Below are 21,630 nucleotides of genomic sequence, written 5' to 3'. Positions count from 1 at the left end.
CCCTTTTCTCCACACCCTCTCCAGAATTTGTTTGTAGACTTTTTAACGATGACCATTCTGACCAGTGTGAGGTAGTACCTTATTGCAGTTTTTATTTGCATCTCTAATAACTAGTGACGTTGAGCACCTTTCCATGTGCCTGTTGGCCATCTCTATGTCTTGTTTGGAAAAATGTCTATTTAGGTCTTCTGCCCATTATTCAGTTGGGTTTTTTTGTTGTTGTTGAGTTGTATGAGCTGCTTATTTTGGAAATTAAACCCTTGTCCATCACATCATTTGAGAATGTTTTCTCCCATTCCGTAGGTTGTCTGTTTTATGGTTTCCTTTGAGCAAAAGTTTGTGCATTTGATTAGGTCCTATTTGTTTACTTTTGCTTTTATTTCTATTGCTTTGGGAGACTGACCTAAGATAATATTGGTATGATTTATGTCAGAGAATGTTTAGACTTTTTAAAAATAAGTGAAGGCCAACAGGTAGGCTTTAACAGTTCCCAACTTCCAACTTACCAGCTAAATTCCTGGCCTACTCACTTTTCCCATGAAGCATTCTTTTACTTACCTGTGCATCAGCAGTTTCCTCTTCAAAAATTTGTAATAACTAAATTCATCTTTAAAATATATTTCAAAATCCTGTCCCTAAATAACCAATGAGCAGTCAAATGAAAATCTACCTGTTCATTGACTGTTTCCTTGTTATATATTCTCTTCTTCCAACTAGTTTTGGAATGCTTTTTCCTTTTATTGGAAATGCCTGGCTCTAGAACAGGGCTTGGCAAAGTATGGCCAATGGGCCAAATCCAGCCCACTGCCTGTTTTTATAAAGTTTTAATACAACACAGCCATGCCCATATGTTTGCATATGGCCTTGCCCATTAGTTTCCATACTGTCTGTGGCTGCTTTTGCACCATAATGGCAGAGCTGAACAGTTCCAAGAGAGGTCTGCAAAGCCGAAAATATTTACTGTCTAGTCCTGAAAAAGTTTGCTGACTCATGATTTACGATAGTTCCAGAAGAGACATTGGCTCAACAGAAAACAATATAAATTACTATCCGTGGATGAAAAATGTTGCCTGCCATATCAGTAAGCAAAGGATATTGCAGCCATCAAACCATCAGCCACCTGCCACTGTGCACCCTGAGGGGATTCAGGATGGAGAAAGTAGGATACTGGCCCTAGACAGTTAAGATGCATATCAAAGGAATGATTTCAATTAGCCCAGACTCTTGCGTCTTCCTATACAGAGAAATGCACTAAATTCATTAACTTGAGATGTTTGGTTTTAACAGTAATCTTTTGATGTTCCAGACTACCTGGTCTTTGTTGCAAAAACTCCTATATATCCTGGCTCCTCCCTTACCTCTGCGGACCAGTCCCTCAGAACAATGAGAGGCTGTCTTCTGGGCTTAAGTAAGTTTTATCTGGCAGATTTTCTGATGACTTAATTCTCAACTTTTAGGCTGTGCAGTTTTCAGTCAACATATCTTACAAAATAGAGCTGTCAAAGTCTTACAAAGGACTTACCTCTCCCGAGTGTAACTAGACAGCTGTTAGGAATGCAGAAAGAACTAAGGGAGGAAGTCAGAGGAGGACCACACGCAGATGAGGCAAGGCCTGGAAGGAGACGCGAAAGTCCTCTACAGTAGCTTTGCCAGGAGAGGGCATGTGAGGCTTCCCAAACATCAGACTGTTTCCCCTTTCCTAGCTCACTCTCTTATTGTGATACAGTGAAAGCTGTTCAGTTTCTAGCTACCTCTGATGAGGGGGCTGTATGAATATAAATGACTATAGCAATGCTTCAGATTTAAGACTTTTATTTTTTCACACCCAAGCAAGCCTGGGCAGTTGACCCTTCCTGCCCCCAAGCCCCCTACCCTTCACAATGAGAAGAAGTGTTTACTTTCACTCCACGGCTCAGGGAATACCTAAGCTTTGGCAGCGGCCTTGTAATGGGTCAGAGTGCGGGCGGAAGGGTCAGTGGCGCTAGTCCACCTGGGCATCCAGTAATGAGGCAGCCAGTCGGCGCGGCCCGGGTAGTGGCGCTCAAAGATCTGACGGTAGTAATAGGCTTCTTTCGTTTTGGGAGTATTGATGGCAAATTTTTGGGCTGCGCTTGCCATCACCGCATCATCAACCTGCAAGAATAACAAGATAGCAGCAAAATGGTTTTTTAACCAGCATGGAAATACTTGTATTTAATCTGGCTTCACAAAAACAAAAAACAAACAAAAAAAGAAAAGGCATGACTGTATATTGTGTGAGAGACTCTTTGGCTCACTTAGAAAATGCTAAAATACCCTAATATACATAGCTGCAGTGACCTTTAAGGAACATTCACATGCATATTTCTTCTAAGTGGTGGCTCTAAGTGTTTGATTCACTTGTGCCTAATAATGTCTGGCACCCAACAGGTGCCCAAAAATGTGTAAGATGAAAGTCAGGGGGCTTCCCTGGTGGTGCAGTGGTTAAGAATCCACCTGCCAATGCAGGGGACATGGGTTCAAGCCCTGGTCCGGGAAGATCTCACATGCCACAGAGCAACTAAGCCCGTGCGCCACTACTACTGAGCCCACACTCTAGAGCCCATGAGCCACAACTACTGAGCCCACGTGCTACAACAACTGAAGCCCGCATGCCTAGAGCCCGTGCTCTGCAAGAAGAGAAGCCACTGCAATGAGAAGCCCGCACACCGCAACGAAGAATAGCCCCCGCTCGCCACAACTAGAGAAAGCCCACATGCAGCCACGAAGACCCAATGCAGCCAAAAAGAAATAAAATAGATAAATTCTAAAAAAAAAAAGTCAGTGATGACTGGTAAGTCTCCTCTCTCTATTCTAGATGCCACTTTATTCTTACAGAATTCTTTAAAAGAAGTATTGTTTATAGGGCATCTCTCCTGCAGACACAAACATTTAAATTAAATACAAAATGAACAGTGATTACTACTCTGCATCCAAATTATCCTATTCCAGAAAATACTTTTAAAGACATGATACCTGATGGTCAATGTATTCCTGTAAAATCCTAAACCAGGAATTCTTAACTGAGGTTATTCCATCACTGAAGGCTTCTTTCGGTCGCCAGAGAATCTCTTTAGGTATCAGATTGGAGTCCTCAAACGTCTCTCTCAGAAGATGTTTTTCTATCCCATTCTGACATGAAAACAAAAGGAGTGTCAGTGAAAATTCTAAATATAACCAGTATCAATGGTTTTTTGACAGTTTTTATCTTGATTCACCCACCTTGGGGATTCTCATATCTGGTGGCAGAGACAAGTAATAGGAAGAAAATCGATGATCCAGGAAGGGGACTCTCAGTTCAAGGCTTAAAAAGGAAAAGAAGAAAATCTAAATCAAAATGGATATTTAGTGCCTGTCTGTTTAGATTCAGACTTAGTTTCCTAGGAATTCACTTAGCCTCTAAGTAATGTTAAGATTATAAAGTCATTTTTATAATCCTAAGTAACTGCCCTACACTAATGCATGAATACAAAAACCTTCATTCAGAGTACATATTACATCATCTAGGGAGTGAAACAAACTACTGGAGAATAATTACTTTTACTTTCCCTTCTGTAAACTATTAAATTATCTCAAAAATCAGAAAAAGAATGAGTGACCTGATCATTAAGAACGTACTTTGCCTGGACTTTTCTGACTCACAGTTTTTTCTAGGTGGACCATCTCTCGTCCTATTAAAAACTGTAATGCTCATCTGCGGTTATTACCCTATCTGCTTGTCCTCACCAGAGTCCCCAGGATTCAAGAAACAGATGATGTGGCCTTTGATGAAACACTGTGGAACACTGGTTTCTACTGAATGTAAGTTATTCATCAGTTAGTAGTAAAAATGTTTGAATTCAGTTCATTCCCCAACCTCATACTATTTTCTAATCTAAATGTGATTTGGTAGAAGCAACTAAAAGAGTTGATATTGGTTGTTTATCATGTACAGTAAGAGTCTTCAATTCTCCAACATGACCAGCTTTAAAAAGTGAAAACTTTAGCCAACCAGAAATGATACCAAAGAAACCTGTTTTATAAGCTAATCAAATCTCTTGCATCTTCACTTCCCTCTCCCCACACATGGTCCCCACAGCATCAAACTGGCATGGCAGGCGCTCAATGCTCGCAACATGAAAGTGTATAATCTTTATTTCTCTTAAAAAAAACTGAAAAAAAAGCTGCAAGTGCCTTCCATCTCAGTTGCCCAGAAGTGGGCAAGATGTTGTGCTTTCAAGATGGGAACTCCATCTCAAACCGCCTATCCATGTCCTCTCACCATGACAACAGCACTCTGATTCAGCCTAATCCCTCTGCACTAACAGACAAGCTTCATTTTCTCTATAGAAGGCATACTTTGCAACATATACGAACTGGAAAGAAAGAAATCGACCACTGAGCCTTTTGTTTTTTGAGGTTATCTTTACAATCGCTTCCTAAAATACCACGTTTACCCATGGGCAGCAGTAGTTCGATCTGCTCGGAGAACATCAAACAAATACAGTTCCTTCAGAAGCCGCTCACTCTCCTCCTCGGCCTTCTCAGGGGAAGGAGCCTATTTTGCAAGCAGAGCTGAAGTTACAAATACACGCACAAGCTTTGCTTCTGGCACATGAAACAGTTTTTATATCTTACTCGTACACATAACTCCAATTCTAAAGGTGGGTAAGACAAAAAGCCAAACAGAGCTTAGGGAAGGGAGTAAATATGCTTGATAAGACGTACCTTCCCTCACACCAAGACTGCTAGTGCTAGAACAAATAAAATGACATGCTGTACAACAGCCATAAGACCATAGGCGACTAAGAGCAGAAACATGATTCTTAGGCTTAACCAGTTTAAAAAAAGATATTATCAGACACTATTAAGACTTCTTTCTCCCCGCAAAAATACAGACACTATCAGATTTCCTGATATGCCTCACAAGATATTCAAAGTGTTACTGTTATACCAAAAAAGAAGATAGAAAATAGGTAAATAATAATTCATACTTTTCTTCCCCTAGGATCAATATCCCTCCATTTGAGAATGCTTACCTTGTGAAAATATATGTAACCCTGTGTAAGTTCATCTGAACCTTCTCCAGAGAAGATCACTACGCTATCCGTGTTCTTCCGAATGTACTTTGAAATTAAGTACATACCTTAAAAAAGAGACAGAAATTATTGTTAATGTCCACATAACCCTCTACCAAAAATGCCTTTTATTTGATTTCTGCAAGCTTTGCTATTAGACTAGACTCTCTGTTAATATAAAGTAGTTTGCAAAAGAATGACCTTATATCTACAATATCTTTATATGTACCTATCTTTTTATGTACTTAATCCAAAAGTTGTATTGTTGTGATGAAATACCCCAAAACCCTTCCACAATTTTATATATAGGTTTTAAAATGTTACTGCTTTCAGACCAAGAATCTCTATCGGAAAATTTTGCTAAACAATGTTAAAAACGCTAAAAAATTTTGCTGAACAGTGACTCAAATATCTTAAATGTGATAACTTTCACACCAGTATCACTATAAAAAAATTAAGTTAGGGCTTTGGTAGCTTAATTTTTATTCGGGGCTTTTTTTCTGATACTTACTCTCCATTCAGCATATTTCAAATACAGTTAAGAATACTGCATCATTAAAAGATGCTGGTTGGTTCCTGCTCCACATCCCTGTAAACCAGTATCTGTTCTTAACTGTTTTTTCATTATCACCTCCCTAGGGATACTTTTTAGATCTTTTTCCCTAATCTCCTTCACCAATGAAATATCAGTACCAGAAATACTGTATTTCTGTTGATGTACCGTGGCCCTTTGGAAGGCCAGAAACCACTGTAATGCCTAAGATTTTTTTGCCCTTCAAGAACTAATTTTTGCTTCCTTGGGAGAGACAGCACTTCTGTACTATTACTGCAAAGTTTAGAGCATGAGGGTGCAGACCCTAAACTTTGCAATGGAGTCCTGTCAGATTCTGCATCCCTTAAGAGAGGCATATCTAAGCCGGTAGCATATTAGAGGCTCAGCAAAATTAGATCAGTCTGATTTGGAGTATACTTCTAATCTCAGTGTGTATTCACAGGGTAAAACTAGTATTTCTTGCTGCACAATATGTTATTGATTGATAAGTCGTATGATGGAATATTTACCAAAATATATCTAAAATGAGCATTCCTTACAGAAATTAGTTACAATGTAGACCTATTTCCCTATACAGCCCAAGAAACTTTTATACGGAGAAACTGGGGGAAAGGTGGTGCAAAAAATATGTATCTACTTTTTGGAGAAATATAAATGGTGATACCATAAATGTGGAAGTTTAACTATGTACTTATTGTTCCTCTCCAAAAGAGATTTCAGGAATTCTTAAATGGCCTTGTCTTCAACAATTGCTGACACAGGAATTTTACCTGTGTTCATTCTTGAGTACTGTTTTTTAAACAACTGCTTGAAACAGGATTGTTTAATCCTTACACCTTTTCAGTATTAAAAATATTTTGGGATCATAAAATACCTTACCTACTGAAGCACGGACTGTTGTAATATCATAAGTTTCCAAGGAAAATATGACTTCATCCAGGACCTGAATGCCTTCCTCAGAGTTAAAGAGGACTTCGTGGTGTTCGCTCCCAATATGATTTGCCACCTGATTATACAAAGAAATACCCACAGGTTTGTGTTTTAAAGAAAAGGACTGGGGCTTCCCTGGTGGCGCAGTGGTTGAGAATCTGCCTGCCAATGCAGAGGACACGGGTTCGAGCCCTGGGCTGGGAAGATCCCACATGCCACGGAGCAACTGGGCCCGTGAGCCACAATTACTGAGCCTGCGCGTCTGGAGCCTGTGCTCCGCAACAAGAGAGGCCGCGATAGTGAGAGGCCCGCGCACCGCGATGAAGAGTGGCCCCCGCTTGCCGCAACTGGAGAAAGCCCTCGCACAGAAACGAAGACCCAACACACCCAATAAAAAAATAAAGAAAGAAATTTATAAAAAAAAAAAAAAAAAAAAAAGTAAAAAAAAAAAAAAAAAAAAAAAAGAAAAGGACTACTCTTGAAAATGAAGCAGGACTGTAGTTCACAACACATTATGAATGAACAAGGGCATTAAACAAACAAGACAAACTAAGCGGAAATGATTCCGTAGGCCACCACAATAAGGGGAAATGATTCTCTAGGCCACTGCATACGAGCCCCACCCTAGTCAGGCTCCCTTGCCTCCCCGTGTCTGCCCTCCACTGACCACCGAGAGGTAGCGCTCCCATCCACTCTTCCCACTCCAAGACTTCACCCTAACAAGCATGCCCTCCACTCCCCCTCACACTGATTTTACCTCCTTTTGGCCCTCCTGCAATGCCTAATTTTACATCCAGGATGTTATTCCTGAATTAAATGGCCCCTCCCCTCATTCTGTTTTCTTTGGCTATTGTGGATTCATTTAGCATTGGTCAACTTGCTTTGGGACCACTTGCTTGCTCCTTCTCATCCATTCTATGCAAGTTTCTCCAAAGCGGGAACGAGGTCTCGCGCACACTGAATGTGTACAAGGTCCCCTCTGCCCACAGCCCTAAACACAGTACTTTATAAAATAAAAAAAATGAAAAGTAAAAAGAATAGCTAACATTCTCTAAGTACTCACTACACGCTAGGTTCTATCCTACACACTTATATTAAGTATTATGTAATTTTCACCTCAAAACTATCCCATAGTAGATACTATTACTTCCATTGCGTAAGTGAGGAATTGTGTGGTAGAACTAGGATTTGAAACCAGCAGTCAGGTTCTAAAGCCTGCAGCCTGAACCACTATACCATGCCCTAACTCTCAAAAGGGCGGAATTATCATAGGGTCTTTGTGAGGACTGCATGGGCTGTGATAGATAAAAGTACCCAGAATACAGTGTACAACATAGTTGATATTCAACAGGCATTTCATTCCATTTTAATATATTTAATTCAAAACAATTACCTAAGTCAATGCAGCAGCAAAGTATAGAACCATCAGTTACTAACAACTGTGTCTTAACTACATAACAGGCAAAGACAGTGTCTTACCTTTCTAGCAGCTAGTAAATCGGGACTGTCTTCCATGCCAATCGCAAATGTCTGGAGAGGATACTGTACTTGGGCCTCTTTTAGCTGCTTCAACAGGATGGCAGCAACCAAACTGGAATCCAAGCCACCTATGAGCAAGACAGGAAGTGTAGTGGTTATGGGCCTTACATAAGAGAGGGACAGATATGATTTACATTCCTGTTAAGCACTAAGATTAGAGTTTTGCCATTTAAAATCCCTAAGTTTTATAAATTAAAAATCAACTTGAATAAGAAAAATCTAACATGTAACCTGTGATAATGGTAACAGTATTTGAATTGGTTAAAAACCACTACACACATTCTAGGACTCGAATCAAGATGGTGGAGTAGGAGGACATGGAATATTCTAAAGAATGTTTACTAGGTCACTCGTGCCAATATAATTATAGTATCACTTTAAGTTGCTACATTATTATGAATATTGAAAGCAACTTACAGAACACTTTTTCATCCTATAATGGAGGAAAGATTAAATCATATAGTAAGTATTTTATAGTCAAAACCTCCAGGATAGCTATAAATCATTTAACTTAAATATGCACTAAATACAATTAGGTTTTTAAACTGACTTCACCTGATAAAAGGCAGCCAATCCTTCTGTCCGTCATCAAACGTTTCTTAATGGCATTGTCAAAAAGGATTCGGAGGTTGTTCTTCACAGTTTCTATCTCAAAACCTATTAACACATAAAGGAAATTAAATAGCTGCAGAAAAGCCCGGGCTGAATTATTTACTGAAATGGGTACACAATCATCTACCTCTATCACAATGGCATTTGCTCAAAAGTGAAGTTGGCCAAATTGCAATGTGTCACCTCCAAATTAAAAAGGAAACAGATTTTCGAACTTACATCATTCCAGTGATGTGAGAGTACAGTTTTCCTTTTGGGGAGAGGTGGGGAACAGGTGGGTGGGCTTCTGCTTTCTTACCTGGGAAGAGTTTCTCCACGCTGTCATACAGGGCATGCAGAGGCTCATCTCTACAGTGATGATATTTAACCATTTCCACCGATGCTACTTTGCCATTTGGCTTTAAATCCAAAACTTCATAGTGTCCTGGGAGAAAAGGCTCCACTTTTAGAAAAGGAGTCATGGAGTGCTTCAAGTTAATGAGACCTACATATTCAAAAAGATCAGTTTATTCAAATGAGGATAATACTTCACAGTAACTTTCATGATTAGTTAATATCCTCTAAATTCCTATTTACTTTCCCTCTTTAATACAAATATGTGTCCATTACAAAGCAAAACTGGAAAAATATAATCACTCAAGACCCTACCATCTACTTACTAGAAAGGTAATAGTGGTACAGAGATGCACAGAAAAATTACACTGATTTCTAGTAATTCAAGGCAATAGGAAAATCTTCAGTGTTTAATTTCTTCTCCCTAGCTGGAATTTCTGATTTTAAAAAATCTATTTTCTTCACTAAAGCAAACAAATATAAGAAAAGATACATTTATTAAGCACAGAGAAGGACTTGAAACTTAATTTTATGAAACTTAATTTTATGATATAATTTTATGATATCCTTAATTTTATCATAATTTTATGATATGACAAGTAGTCACTTGTCATCACTGAGGTATCCTAAGAAAATAGCTATGGTTCCCAGTCCTTTAACAAGCAAAATGATCCACCATTACGTACTTTAAACTCAGATATTAAGAAGTCAGACATCTATCCCTTATGTAGCTATTATATACTGTGTGAGTTAAACATTATAATTTAAATTTCCTCAATAAGTTCTCATAGGAAGTAACCAACTTGACATCACCATGATCTGTGATTAAAAAGGAAAAATCAGTGGTTTATTATAAACAGTAACAGCCTATCTACACAGAATACTTATTATGATTTATAATTTGAGTTTGTTGACCCAGGAATCTACTGTGTAGTGTGGAATTCAAACAGCAGACAAGCCCCAGATTCTATCACTAGCTAGCAGACCTCAAGCTAGCCACACAGCCCCTGTAGGGGATGAGGAGCAGTTACAAGATTTTAAGCAGGGAGCACCATGACCAAATGAGTTTTTTTTTTTTTTTCCAAATGAGTTTTTGATAGGCTATTCTAAAAGCACTGAGAAAGGAAAACTGTTGCAGTACAGTATTCTAGATGAGATCATGTTGTTTAGAAAAGGGCAGTGTTAAGGATGTAAAAAAAATCACAAGTCAAGAAATTTCAGAGGGTAAATTGGATGTGAGACCGTAATTCCATATCAAGGTTTTGGAGACACAGTGGAAGTATGGAGTCTGCTTTTCCCTTGTGTTCTCTTTGCTGGGCTTCCCTAACAGCACTTTAGGTAAATAACGTATATACTTCTTTGCCATACGATCACAGTAAGTGAGAAAGAATTTAAGGAATGAGGCAAAAAGGCAGACAGGCAGGTAGACCAGATTTTAGGATGTCATTCTACCTAGTTAGGAGATAAAAGATGAATGCCTTCCTCAACTTTATTGTCAAAAAATGCTAAATATGATTTACAAGTATTTTATTCCATTCTGTGGGTTGTCTTTTCACTTTTTTGATGGTGTCCTTTGAAGTACAAGAATGTTTAATTCTGATGAAATCCAATTTATTTTTTTGTTGCTTGTGCTTTTGGGGTCATATCTAAGAAATCTTTGCAAAATCCAAGGTCATGAAGATTTAGCCATATGTTTTCTTCTAAGAGATTTATAGTTTTAGTGTTTACATTTAGGAGTTTGACCCACTTTAATTTTTATGTATGGTGTGAGGTAAAGGTTTAACTTCATTTTTTTGCATGTGTACGTCCAGTTGTCCCAGCACCATTTGTTGAAAAGACTATTCTTTGCCCATTGAATGGTCTTGGAACCCTTGATGAAAATCTGTTGACTGCAGATGTATGGATTCACTTCTGGACTCTTAGTTCTATTCCACTGGTCTATATGTCTGTCCTGCCAGTACCATACTGTCCTGATTACCCTTATTTTGTAGTATGTTTTGAAGTCAGGAAGTGAGAATCCTCCTACTTTATTCTTTCTCAAGATTGTTTTGGCTATTGTGAGTCCTTTGCCATTCCCTATGAATTTCAGAGTCAGCTTGTCAATTTTTACGAAGTAGTCATCTGGGATTCTGACAGAGGTCAAGCTGAATCTGTAGATCCATTGAGGGAGTCTGTGCCAACTTAACAATGTTAAGTCTTCAATCCATGATCATTGTATGCTTTCCAATTTATTTAGATCTTCTTTCATTTCTTTCAACAATGTTTTATAGTTTTCAGCATACAGTTTTGCACTGCTTGTGTTAGATTTATTCTCAAGTATTTTATTCTTTTTGATGCTATTTGTAAACACAGAGTAAACCATGTGACCCAGCAAGTCCACTCCTAGGTATACACCGAAGAGAAATGAAAACACAAAAACTTGTACACAAATATGTAGAGAAGCATTATTCATAAGAGCCAATTGTCCATCAACTGACAAAAGGATTAACAGTGGATAAACAGAATGTGGTATATCCATGTAATGGAGTATCTTTTGGCCATAAAAAGTAAATACTGATACATGTTACAACATAGGCAGACCTCAGAAACATTATGCCAAGTGATAGAAGCCAGTAACAAAAGACCACATATGATATGACTCCGTTCATATGGAATGCCCAGAATAGGGAAACCCACATAGACTTAAAGCAGATTGGCGGTTGGCTGGGACTAGGGGGAGAGGGGGTAGAGGAGGTAGTCGGAGACAAGAAGTTTAATGGCTGATGGATATGGAGTGATGGGGAGTGACAGCTCAAGAGTACAAGGTTTATTTTTATTTTTTTGGCCACATTGCGAGACTTGTGGGATCTCAGTTCCCCTGACCAGGAATTGAACCGGGGCCCTCAGCAGTGAAAGTGCAGAATCCTAACCACTGGACCGCCAGGGATTTCCCTACGGGGTTTATTTTTGAGGTGATAAAAAATTTCTAAAATTGACCGAAGCACTGGTTGCAGATATCTATGAACATACTAAAAACCACTGAATTGTACACTTTAAATGGAAGAATTGTATGGCATGTAAATTATACACCAATAAAGCTGTTTAAAAAATGCTAAATTAAAATGAGTCTGTGTGATAGCCATGGCACAGTACCACAGTGCAATAACTGCAGGGCCGGCCAACCCTACCATTACAATGTGACATAGGAAAACTTGAAAATACATATGGGATCAAACCAGATGCAGAGCCTATCAGCACAACAAAAACTGAATGACTTTACTACAGATTTATCTTCTAAGGTTTAAAGAATTTAAGTGCTAAAAGGAGAGTCCAACTCCTTGGCTTTATAAAGAAAAGCTCAGAAAGTCCATGACTCACATAGTCACTTGTAAAAAATCTGGGTTGCCCCATTTGTAAATATGCATTGGATTAGATTTATAAATATTATTTAAAAGAAAACACAGAATCAGGACAATAATGAAAATCTACAGTAAAATTCCATCATTACCTTTAGCTTCTGAACACACGGCCAAAAATCCATCTTCTGTCACGGCTTTAAACAAAGGTCTGACTCCATAGGTATCTCTGCCCAAGAATACTTTCTTATTGGCAGTATCCAGTAAAATAAATGCAAATACCCCATCCAACATACAAACTGTTTGCTCAATTCCTCCTTTGTCATAAAGATGAAGGATTATCTCACCATCCACTTTGGTCTGGTATTCAAATTCAAAATGGTGTTGCAGCTTAAGGAAACAATAGCAAAACAAAAATGTTAGAATCCTTGTGCATTCACTAATTTTTTTTTATTGCAAAGTTGCTTCAGTATTTTTGTGCTTTATAATTTCATGCATGTTAGTGATTTAAAAGAATTATGGCATTATAAAAATATAGCCTGTTTGAACTCAGAATCATACAAATTCTTTATAACATAAAGCTAAGCCCGTGAAAATTTTAGTTGCATTCTGATAACCAAAATACAGATGCAATGTACCTCTGTACTGCGTGGAGGGACGGAAATGTATATTATATACATACTGTGTATGTAATATATGTGTATTTACATAAATATGTAAGTTAAGCAAATAGATTGCCAGGTGTCATGGACACTAAAAATGTGTCTTCTTCAACTGAGAGATTTTGGTTTGGGAATATAGTATCAGCTGAGCTTCTTCCAGTTCAGCCTCACAGACTTTCTATGAAAATAGAAAGCGAAAGGACAAACACATTTGGCACTATTCCCTGACAAATAAATGATTCCATCACAATGGTGGAGACAAATGGTCCAACACAGAGCTGCTGGTCCTGGGGAGGACTATAGCATCCCATCCTTCCACCACTGCAGAGGCATTAAAGCTACTTCTCAGTGATGGACAAAATGACGCTGGAGCTTAATTCATCCACATCCCCCAGTGGAACAGCAAAGAGACCATCATTCCCACTCTATGTAGAGAGGGTTCAATTAGTTAGGCCCAAACTCCATGGCTCTCCCTCACCACTGGCAAACTGTGAGGGTGAAAACTTCTTGGTATGTTCCTCTTTCTTTGTACTTACTCCTATTTTTGGCTGATAATAGAGAGGAGGTTCACATAAACAAAATCAAGTTGAAATGCTGGGTACATTTGAACATTTAAAACATGTTTTTAAATTTCAAAAAGTAAGTCTCTATGTTTATATGTGTATGACCCGTAAAGCATGCATCACAACCATGCTCACTCTATAAATTTGTGAACCTTTTGTCTATAAGCACGGAACTGTCCAAAAATGGGCTTTGGCCGCTTCCAATAACTACAAAGCCACCTCCTGGTCACCTCTCCTTGCTCTGAGAGACTGTCAGTGATGATCTCTGTCACTAGGAGGTAGGGTTTGGAAGGGGTCTTCTGCTGACCCTTCTGGCTTAAGTACCTGCAGGATAAATGAGCCTAAAGCATCCGATGATTTCAGCAAGCAACAGCTTCCAAATCTATACTCCACCACCATATCACCATCATGGCTCTTTGGGCTAAAGCTTACAGGTAACTTACTGGTTAATGATTCACGTGTATACTTCCCACCCGCCTGAAGCCACACTTAGCTTAAAGCCCCTGTATTCTGCCATCACGCAGAAATCACACTGCCATTTGACTTGCTGGCTGTAGGCCTCTGATGCCCCCTGCAGGGAGGGGGCCTCCTCTTTGCCCAACCTTCACTCGTATTCCTCCTCTCCTTGACCAGTCTCCCTCCACTCCCACCTGCTGGCTGGATTTTAGTAGTAAATTCTATTTTCACCAAAAAAGGGGGACCTTTGGAGCTTATGTTGCAGAATTCTTTATATAAGCCTGAAATTCTACTCTTTAGACAGATTTTAGCTGCTCACACTAGATAACCTGAATGATTGGTAGAAGCAATGGAACTTCTGAAAATACAATATTTTCAAAATATTTAACTATTTAACAAAATACACAAAAGCAGCTATGTTGTTCAAGTAAAACATGGCATTTCCTACCTAATTTAAGGTGAAAGTCAGGCTACTACTGCCATAATACAAACAGCATTCTCATGTATATGGTACCAACTTGGCTTAATAAGGAAGTTTTAACTGCCCCCTCCTCTGTTCCCACTAGCTTGAAACTCCCTTACCTTTCCTGTTCCACTTCACCTCCAAGCACCTATAAAAATGATGTCTGATGTACAGTAGGCCCTTATTAAATATATGAAAGGAATATGCTGAATAACTATAACGACTCTTCAAATGAAAAGCCTATTCTTCAGTGTTCCTATAAGCGGACAACAAACAAAGACTAAAGCTATTATTCAGAGATAAAAATGGCCAGAGGGTGACTAGAATATAAATCCCTACTCATGAATGATAGGCATATATCAAGAAGTCTCAAAAAGTACCAAGAAAAATCACAACCAAATGTATGACCCTTGAATGAAATCTGGCTCAAAACCAAAAAACAGCTACAAATATATTCTTGGAACACTTGGGAAATTTTAATATGAACTGGATATTAGAGGGTATTATGGATTCTTAGGTATAATAATAGTATTGGTGTTAGGTAGAAGAATGCCCTTATTCTTAGCAGACAAATGCTTACATATTTAGGAGTAAAGTGTTATAATATCTGCAGTATACTCTAAAATGATTAAGCCCAAAATTGAATGTGTGTGTATACAGACAGAGAGATAAAGCAAAAAAGGCAAAACATTAACAATTATTCCATCCAGATGCTCAATGTTCTGTGCTTTTTTGTAAATTTGAAATGTTCAAAATTAAAAGTTGGGGAGGAGAGTGACAGAAACATAACTTGCAAATTTTAGATTAAAAAAATTTCTTATGAAACACTAGCCAAACAATTCCAGATTGCAAGGCTCTTAGTAAATGTGGCTTCCTCGGGTTAGAATTTCCAAACCTTCACTACTCTCATCCTAAGAGTATGCTTTCACCAGATTAAAAAGCTGTTCCAATTTTAGTGCTGCCGGAAGTCTTACTTCTTGCACTCCACTGCATCTGGCTCCCTGTCTATCCTTTGCCTGACTAATTATGCAACAGCAACATCTTAAGGGCAGCATTAATTATAAGCTACAAATGTGATCACCCACAAACTATTAACTTCTATCCCTGCCTTAAAATCTTCAAATCTCATTGCTCTTAGAATTATATTCTAACTCCTTACCAAGTCCCCCTTGCTCTGGTCCTCCCCAATCCCACCTGGCCCTTGTTCACTTATGACAATCCCAGGGTTCTATTCCCTCTGCACGAAAATGCTCTTCCCAGCCCTGCAAGCTAATCCTTGTCCATTCAAGTCTGAGTTCAAGTGTCAATTCCTCAAGAGGCTTTCTCTGACCACCTATACTGAAACTGGATCTCCCATATCCATGAGCTCCATATTCATTTTTTCAGAATGTCTAGTATATGTACAATGATTTTTTTTTTTGTCTGCTCCCTAATGGAATAAACTCCTCTAGCATGCAGACCTACCTCTCATATTTACTACTGTATCCCCAGTGCCTAACACAGCCTCTAATTAACATTTGAATTCATAATAGGAAAAAAAAGATTCTAAGAGTTAAAAACCTGAACTGTAATCCTCTTTTTATCTTTTTTTTTTTTTTTTTTTGTGACCAAGTCATTTCACCTCTTTGTGCATCGGTGCCCTGTCTCTCTATATATAATTGGAGCAAATGAGAATGAACATGGAAAGTGTTTGAAAGCAAAAAGCATATACAAAATAAAATTATTATAACCAACTAGCTCTGAGGCTTAATCACATCCAGATAGCTTCTGGTTTTATTCTGTTTACCTTCTTGTGGTTGTAGATTTCACCGTTGTAACACAGCCACAAGTAAGGATATTTCTTCACTCGAATTGGCTGCATTCCAAACAGCTGGTCAACCACTGCCAACCGATGAAATCCAAAGCAGCAGTTGGTATATCCATTGACATTCTCAAAACGAAATGCATCTGGACCTCTGTGTGCAATCTTCATAGCACTCAGACACTGAACAGAAAGGCAGTCGTCACTGCCAAAGAGGGCCCAAATGCCACACATGGTGCAATGGAGCTACGGGCTCTCTATGGAGAGAAAAACAGACAAATTAAATATTCAATATCCAATCCAAGTCTGTATTCAATCTTGACTCCCAAAACTTGCATAAGCCACTTCAAAGACTGAAATATAAATTATCTTATCTACAGCAATTTTCCAGTAGGTTGGCAGGCACACAGGGACAGAGAATGATTTAATTTACTTACAAGTATTCAGGAAAGATGGATGACCTTTACATCCAGCCAGCTATAGCAGCTTAGCCCCCAGTCAAAGCCTGCATCCCTCTCACATTAGGATTTGGTCAGCTAGAGCTAGCAGTGTTCAGGCCACACTCTGTTTTGTATCCAAGGTTTACACCCAAGATACAGATACACATGCAGGCTGACTCCATCCTTGCCAGAGATCCCATCCCCACTCTCTCCATCCCAGAATCCCAAAAGCCCTGAAAAATCCAAGAGATGCTCCAGATTACTACAGTCGCCTCTTGTGTCTCCTTGACAATTAAATGCCTCTTTTTGCCTGTACTAATAGATGTATAGTGGGTAGGAAAGATGATCATACATACTGCCTAAGTGTAACATTAAGATACACAGCTATTATAAACATTTCACTACTTCTAGCTTACCTCCAAGTGACTTATTCAAACACGATCAGAGAAATTCTAAAAAGAAAAGAGAAAGCAATATTATCTGATATCCTAGTTTAATAACAACAAAAAAATTTAAGTTGACAGAGATACAAAATGTTCACCATCAAAATGTCCTAAAAGACAAAAATGTTAAACATTTTTGTCTCAAAGCTACCTTGGTGAGTAAGAAAGCAAAGTAGGTGGGACATACACAGCAGTATCTCAGAAAAACAATTTGGCTCTTCCCTGTAGGCCAAGAAGCAAATAAGTACTTCCTACAAACGTTAATTACTTTGCAATTCAAATTCAATTCTCAACTGTGAAATAAAGAGCAGTTTTAGTTGAATGCTGTCAGCTCAAAACAGTTACTTTACCTAAATATCTATAACTTGCAAACTATTTTGGTATTTTTTTAAATGCAAATTTGCAGCAAATACCTAGATAAAAGGTATCAAGAAAAAATATAAATATTCAAGTTACATCAATCACTTGGAATAATCCTCTAAAGACATTTCATTTGTATTTAAATGAACCAAAGCCTTATTTGGAGCTTTTAAGAGACCAGATCAAATTAATGGAAAATGGTATTAACTAAAACAACTTGGAAATGAAGTATCACATGTCCTATGCAGCCCCTCCCATGCATTTGGCCAAATAGCCCATAATCAGATACAGGAACATCTCTGAGATATTGTCAGTTTGGTTCCAGACCACCGCAATAAAGCAAGTCACATGAATTTTTTGGTTTCCCAGTGCATATAAGTTATGTTTACACTATACTGTAGTCTATTAGGTGTGCAATAGCATGATGCCTAGCAATGTACATACTTTAATTAAAAAATACTTTATTGCTAAAAAATGCTAACCATCATCTGAGTCTTCAGCAAGTAGTAATCTTTTTGCAGTGGAAACATCAAAGATCACTGATCACAGATCGCTAAAGTTTCAAGTTACAAAAATGTGACAGACAGGAAGTGAGCAAATGCTGTTGGAAAGATGACACCTATGCAGAGTTGTCACAAACCTCCAATTTGTTTAATAAAAAAAAAAAAAAAAGCAGTACCTGCAAAGCTAGGTATGCTTGGATTTACTTCGAGATTTACTGGGAAAATTCACTGAGGTTTAAGTGAGATGACTATTGATAAGCCATCTACCTTTGACTCTATACCAATGAAAAATGGGCTGGGAAAGTGCTCTGAAATCATGTGCGGTGATTAGTCAGTCATTTACCTAAGTCTTCCTAATGCTGCTTAGTGAATCCCATTAAGCATGCTACAGAAACACAGTAAGCACTAAATTGGAGGGGAAACAGGGGCGACAAACGATTGCAAAGCACACTTATTTCTCCAGCAGGAAAAGCAAATTAAAACTATATCACTTATTATTTTTATTGGAAACAGTCTTACTTGCAAACATCCTACTTGGCAACGCTTTTTCCTACTGCTGTTACCTGTTCCCAGTAATTTTCCATATTTCCTCATAAACGTCTAGAGCAGTGCTGTCCAATTGAAATGTGAGCCACATGTGTAATGTTAAATATACTAGTAGCACCATTAAAAAAGGAAAAAGACAAAAGCATAATAAAAAATTTTTTAAAAAAGTAAAGAGAAAAAAGTGAAATTTCAAATAGATTTTAACACAATGTCCTGAAAATAGTATTATGTCAACACGTAATCAGTACAAAAATATTAACAAGATATTTTACATTGCTTTTCTCTATTAAATCATCAACACTTTAAGCACATTTCAATTCGGATTAGCCAGTACTTCACGTTCTCAATAGTCACATGTGGCTAGTGGTTACTGAATTGGACAGTGTTGTTTCAGAGCACTTACTTTCTTAAACCAATGCTTAAAAGCAAAGTGATATGGTGAAGTTTAAGATTTCAGCAACTAACTCCTGCACAGGTTCAAGACTAAGTTACTTTTTTTTTTTAATATATCTTTACTGGAGTATAATTGCTTCACAATACTGTGTTAGTTTCTGTTGCACAACAAAGCGAATCAGCCATGTGCACACACACTTCCCCACATCCCCTCCCTCTTGAGCCTCCCTCCCATCCTCCCAATCCCACCCCTCTAGGTCATTGCTAAGCACCGGGCTGATTTCCCTATGCTATGCTGCTGCTTCCCACCAGCCAACTATTTTACATTCCGTAGTGTATATGTCGATGCTACTCTCACTTCGCCCCATCTTTGTCCTCCCCGCCATGTCCTCAAGTCCATTTTTTATGTCTACCTCTACTATTTACCATAGCCAGGACGTGGAACCAACCTAAATGTCCATCGACAGATGAATGGATAAAGAAGATGTGGCACATAGATACAGTGGAATATTACTAAGCCATAAATTACTTTTAATTAATCTTATAATGATGAGATCAATCAATGAAAAAGTTGAGTTACCAGTGCTTTTAAATTATTATCAAGCACTCCGGGCAATAGATGGTAAAGAAATAATGTAGGCCACAGGCTGAGGAAAAACACTGTTCCTTCATTCAAAATAATAACATTAATCTGAAACTGGCCCTATAAAATAGATATCCATTGAGAAAAGGCATGCCCGTTTCTTTTGCCTTTTCCCACACCGCGCCGCCTGTCGTGCCCAGATCTCTTCTGGGCAGGATTTGCTCAGCAAGTCACTTGTTGAGTCTTGCAGTCTACACAGATGGGAGTAGGGGTAACTAGGTGAAGGGGTGGAGGTTGCCGGAGGTGAGGGGGTATCCTCCGAGCCCTTAACAGACAGCCCTGCAGACCCTCCCTCCCGGACGAGGACCTAGCGACCGCGTCGCCCCATGACTCGCGACTGCACTCGGGCCATATGCACCCTCCAGCCCATCCGAGCGGGTCCCCTGAAATGCGAAAAATTCCGCAGGCTTCGACACAATATAATACAAAATAATGAAATTTAAAATGGCCAACTTAAACCGCCGCCGCCTTCTCTCCAGAGCGGCAGGGCCTTGGTTCTGCGAGTCACGCGGTCCCCCCTCCGGGGCCACAGCGCAGGTCTTTGCTCGGCAGAAGCCGCAGCTGCAGCGGACGCCGGGATCCGCGTCTGCCCTCCCGTCGAGCGGGCCAGGCTGCCGCGCATCCTCCTCCCTCTCCCGGGGCAGCCCCGCGGCACGCTGGGAGGGCGCCGCGACCCCCGGCTGCCTGGCCTACCTGGGATCCAGCAGGGTGAGCGGCCGGGCGAACGTCAGGTGAGCAGGCTGCGACTTGCGGACTGAGGACCGCCCCTCACCTCTCACTTTATAACCGTCTGGCTCCTGTAATGCGTGCGGGAAGTTTCATCACGTCTGGGAGGACCAACCAGCGCGCAGAGGCGTGGCCCGCAGGGCGTGAAGGCGCTAGCCCGGCCAGGACTGGATGCGGAGCGAGGGAGGCGGAGGAACTGCTCTGTTTCTTGCTTCTTAAAGTGTTAGTGCACCTGCTGAGGGAGAGCCTCATAGTTCTGGCCAGGTGCCCCATTGACACCTAGGATTACCTTACCTGCTGTTCTGACAATTCATTAATCTTCCGCACTTGTTTTGTTCTTAGGGAAACCATCAGCAACTGATTGCCATATCCCCTCTGCAGATCTCCCTCATGTCTTTAATTGTGAAGTCTTTAGAAGTGCTTTATCCTCCTTACTACTAAGAGAGCATCTTAGCTGTGGATATGCATATATTTGCTAAATTAATAAATAGTCAGGCAGGTGGGAATACCTGGATGGGTCTCCACCTTTTATTTTATTTTTTATTTATTTTTTGGGGGCATGAAACTCCTACATCTTTATTTTTTTAACATCTTTATTGGAGTATAATTGCTTTACAATGGTGTTTTAGTTTCTGCTGTATAACAAAGTGAATCAGCTATACATATACATACATCCCCACATCTCCTCCCTCTTGCGTCTCCCTCCCACCCTCCCTATCCCACCCCTCTAGTCCACTTTTTATTAAATGCAAATTAGATTTCACTGTGTTCTTCTACCTCAGACGGAGTTAAATTTCTCCTTCCTCTGGACTTACAGCACCGTGTGATTGTACTTTGTGATGGATCATCATCAGACTTCCGATGTGGTTGTACTGGCGCTCAACCAGACGGTCACCTTGTTGGTTGTGTCGACCTCTTCACCTTTTGGGTCTCAGGATCGGCTCAGTGGATTCATGTATTCAGTTCAATTCGATTACTCATTACATTTGGTCGTTGACAAATTTCACTTTCAGGAAAGGACTGAGTTCCGTTCCAGTCTGAATTTTATGACTACTCATACGACCATGAGATATGTCCTATAACCTCTTTACATTTACATCTTTAAAATAAGCAAGTTAGGGACTTCCCTGGTGGCGCAGTGGTTAAGAATCCGCCTGCCAATGCAGGGGACGCGGGTTCGAGCCCTGGTCCGGGAAGACCCCACATGCTGCGGAGCAACTAAGCCCGTGGGCCACAACTACTGAAGCCTGCGCG

The 21,630-nt window shown here is 39.5% G+C and overlaps 1 protein-coding gene across 2 annotated transcripts; it reads right to left on the bottom strand.

Moving 5' to 3' along the window:
* Window positions 1-1,795: 1,795 nt before the first annotated feature.
* ASNS (asparagine synthetase (glutamine-hydrolyzing)) lies at window positions 1,796-20,494 on the bottom strand. 2 transcript variants are annotated; one of them, XM_082471889.1, is made up of 13 exons: window positions 20,344-20,494; window positions 17,179-17,214; window positions 16,308-16,579; window positions 12,530-12,767; window positions 9,008-9,193; window positions 8,653-8,754; window positions 8,038-8,165; window positions 6,508-6,634; window positions 5,037-5,143; window positions 4,455-4,555; window positions 3,241-3,322; window positions 2,995-3,150; window positions 1,796-2,133 (listed from the first exon to the last, which is right to left on the bottom strand). In XM_082471889.1, the coding sequence occupies exons 3-13, from the start codon at window positions 16,554-16,556 to the stop codon at window positions 1,924-1,926; spliced, it is 1,686 nt and encodes a 561-aa protein (XP_082328015.1). In that variant the 5' UTR covers window positions 16,557-16,579; window positions 17,179-17,214; window positions 20,344-20,494; the 3' UTR covers window positions 1,796-1,923. The 2 variants fall into 2 exon arrangements, with proteins under 2 accessions (XP_082328015.1, XP_082328016.1); XM_082471890.1 differs by lacking the exon at window positions 20,344-20,494 and adding an exon at window positions 20,104-20,313.
* Window positions 20,495-21,630: the final 1,136 nt, after the last annotated feature.

This window comes from Balaenoptera physalus, assembly GCF_965194825.1.
Source record: "Balaenoptera physalus genome assembly, chromosome: 8".
NCBI classification, from domain to species: domain Eukaryota; kingdom Metazoa; phylum Chordata; class Mammalia; order Artiodactyla; family Balaenopteridae; genus Balaenoptera; species Balaenoptera physalus.
Note: the sequence above shows the minus strand (reverse complement) of the source record. Positions and strands in the feature narration are given on the sequence as shown.